General features: G+C 37.7%; 1 protein-coding gene across 1 annotated transcript in view; it reads left to right on the top strand.

Moving 5' to 3' along the window:
- The window catches only part of EPB41L4A (erythrocyte membrane protein band 4.1 like 4A), a 182298-nt gene that overhangs the window by 49862 nt on the left and 129872 nt on the right, over nucleotides 1-2564 (top strand). The window contains exon 3 of the mRNA XM_019610220.1: nucleotides 1024-1143. Coding sequence (XP_019465765.1) covers nucleotides 1024-1143 — 120 coding nt within the window. The remainder of the gene's footprint in view (nucleotides 1-1023; nucleotides 1144-2564) is intronic.

The raw sequence follows: 2564 nt of genomic DNA on the forward strand, positions 1-2564 counted from the left end.
CTCCAGGCCCTTCACCATCTTTGTGGCCCTCTGCTGGACTCTTTCCAAGAGATCCCTGTCTTTTTTGTACTGGGGAGCCCAGAACTGGACACAGTACTCCAGATGAGGCCTTACCAGGCCTTATTATGTCAAGCTGCTATCAAACATGTTTATCCTACAGGATATTGACATTTGTTTTAATCTTTAATACATTGCAGTAATGGGATTCATGACTTCGGACGAAAAAGAATCATGTGAAAATGAATTCATACTATAATATCTTAGATCCAAAGAATTTGGATACTTCAATGTGTGAAATAATTCACGGAATTTAGGATTTCATATTCCTTTCTACCTTGTTAGTTCCACCATTGTTCACCATTGTTTGAATAATGAGTTTATCTGCACCTCTGAGCAGGACTCATCTCATGCTTCACACCCATCTACATTGAGCTGAGCTGGAGTTTAAAGCTTTCCTCCTTCCCCAGTCTTTTGCCTCCTTCTGTCAGATAAATAAAATTAGGAGATTATCTTTGTCTCCTTTGTGATGGGATTTTCCCTTTCTGTTTGGGCTTTGTGCTTGTTCCAGAGACCAGAGGTGCTCACTGGGAAGGGTTGCTAAGGCCTTGGGTGACAGGGGAGATGAGTATGTTGTAGTAATACTGGAGTCTTGTGTCACAATATCAGCCTTATGCTTGCTGTAGATAAGGAGGCCTTCAGCACCTAAGTGGGATAGCAGAAACATTCCAGATGTTTGGCTTGGGCTGGGAGGACAGGTTGAATTTGAGTTGTAGGTCTGTTTTTAATGTCTTGGACTGATTCATTTCAGCTTGAGCTATTTCTAGATAACAAATCAGTGAGTCTGTTTTTTATATAGGCTCTTGCATTTTCTGTATTTTGGGAACATGAATCAAAATTTGGCAAGATGAAATGTAAAAATATTGCATTGCAGGAGATGATTTTTTTGGAGATAAATACTCTCTTGCTGCCTTTGAGCATTCTGTGTTGGAAACCTCAGACTAAGTTCCGATACTTTTTCTGCAGATTACGGCAAGAAAATGACATGGTTGACTCAGCTCCTCAGTGGGAAGCTGTGCTACGGCGACAAAAAGAAAAAAGCCAGGCAGATCCAAGCTACCGGCGATCCAGGCACAGATCTCGATCGTATGTACCCCTTGACCACTCTGACAGGAAAATTAAGGCTGCTGTGGTATGTTAAAACACAAGAGGAGTATCTCCAGTGTGGTTTTTGCTCTCAGTTGCTGAGGAAAAGCAATAGTCATGTCGAACGTCCTTACTGAAGCAGATTCTTTTTTCTGGTCTAAATCACTCTAGTAATTTGTATTTCAGATAGTGAATAACTTTACAAAAAGAGCTTTACAAAAAGACACACTTGGGCTCTCTCCATTGCCTTCTATGTGGTCTATAATTCTATAATGAGGACAGTGGTTCCCACTTCTGGACAGCGTATCTGTGAAAATATTCAGATTTTGTGTGGTAGATGCAGGAATTTGTGAAATCTGTGTACACATCTTTCATCAATACAATACCTGCAGATGAGACTAGCTGCTGATGTCTCCATGTCCAGTTATCATTGGTACATGGGAGCTGCATAGAACAGGGAGAAAAGCAATAGAGAGCAATCTTTTTAACTATGTCCCCATCCTCACTGCCTGGTTAAATCAGGTGAACGGTTCCAATGATGATGCACAGTATGTGATCTCTGTGACACAGTTATGCAGAAAATTCCCTTTAGTGTCTTTTCTTAAATTTTTCTTTCAGGTTAAGAATGGGCCAGCAGAACCTCTATAATGCATTAATAAATTATTTAATTTATTTAATTTTGTAAATTAAATAAATTATTTAATCTTATTTAATTTATTAATTAAATTTAATTGAAATTTAATCTGCACTTATGTTTCTGGTATTAGAAGATCCTTGAGTTCTGTTTGCAGTTACACTTGGTGCTGAAACTAATTTTTATCTCCATTTTCATAGGTTAAAGTTTGTTGTTTTTTTTTTTTTAATGAGACATAGTATTTAGTGTTAACATTTTCAAATATTGGAATTTCTACTTGAACTGGATTTGTGCAGTCTTGTTCACTTTCAGCTGCACAGAAGTCAAACTTTACTAGGTGGAATTACACAATGATAAATTACTAAAAATAAGAGATATTAATCCTCATTTGTATGGATGCCACAAAATGCAGTTGATCAATTTTGATTAACTTTTTTTTTTAAACGTTATACAAAAAGTAGTGTAAACTGAATTAGATTAAATTTATAGCAAACTCAATTTTTTTCCATATGCCTAGTGGATTTCATTGCAAGGACATTACGGGCTCCCTCTTGTGGCCAACTGAGAATAAGATACGGGTTTTATTTCCAGCGCAGCAACATTCTGCTGTGCATGTCCCTAAATTACTAATAGCAAGAGTGATGTCTTGCAAAAGCAGGAAAGATTGCAGATGATGCAAGGAAAGGAGGAATCCTAAAAGTTCTGGGTGGCTCCTCATTTCTTCTCCTTATTGTGGTAGTGACGGTTATATTCCTCCCTTTGTCTCATTCTTCAGTTAAAACAGAAA

The sequence above is a fragment of the Meleagris gallopavo genome, chromosome Z, assembly GCF_000146605.3.
Source record: "Meleagris gallopavo isolate NT-WF06-2002-E0010 breed Aviagen turkey brand Nicholas breeding stock chromosome Z, Turkey_5.1, whole genome shotgun sequence".
In the NCBI taxonomy this organism is placed as follows: Eukaryota; Metazoa; Chordata; class Aves; order Galliformes; family Phasianidae; genus Meleagris; species Meleagris gallopavo.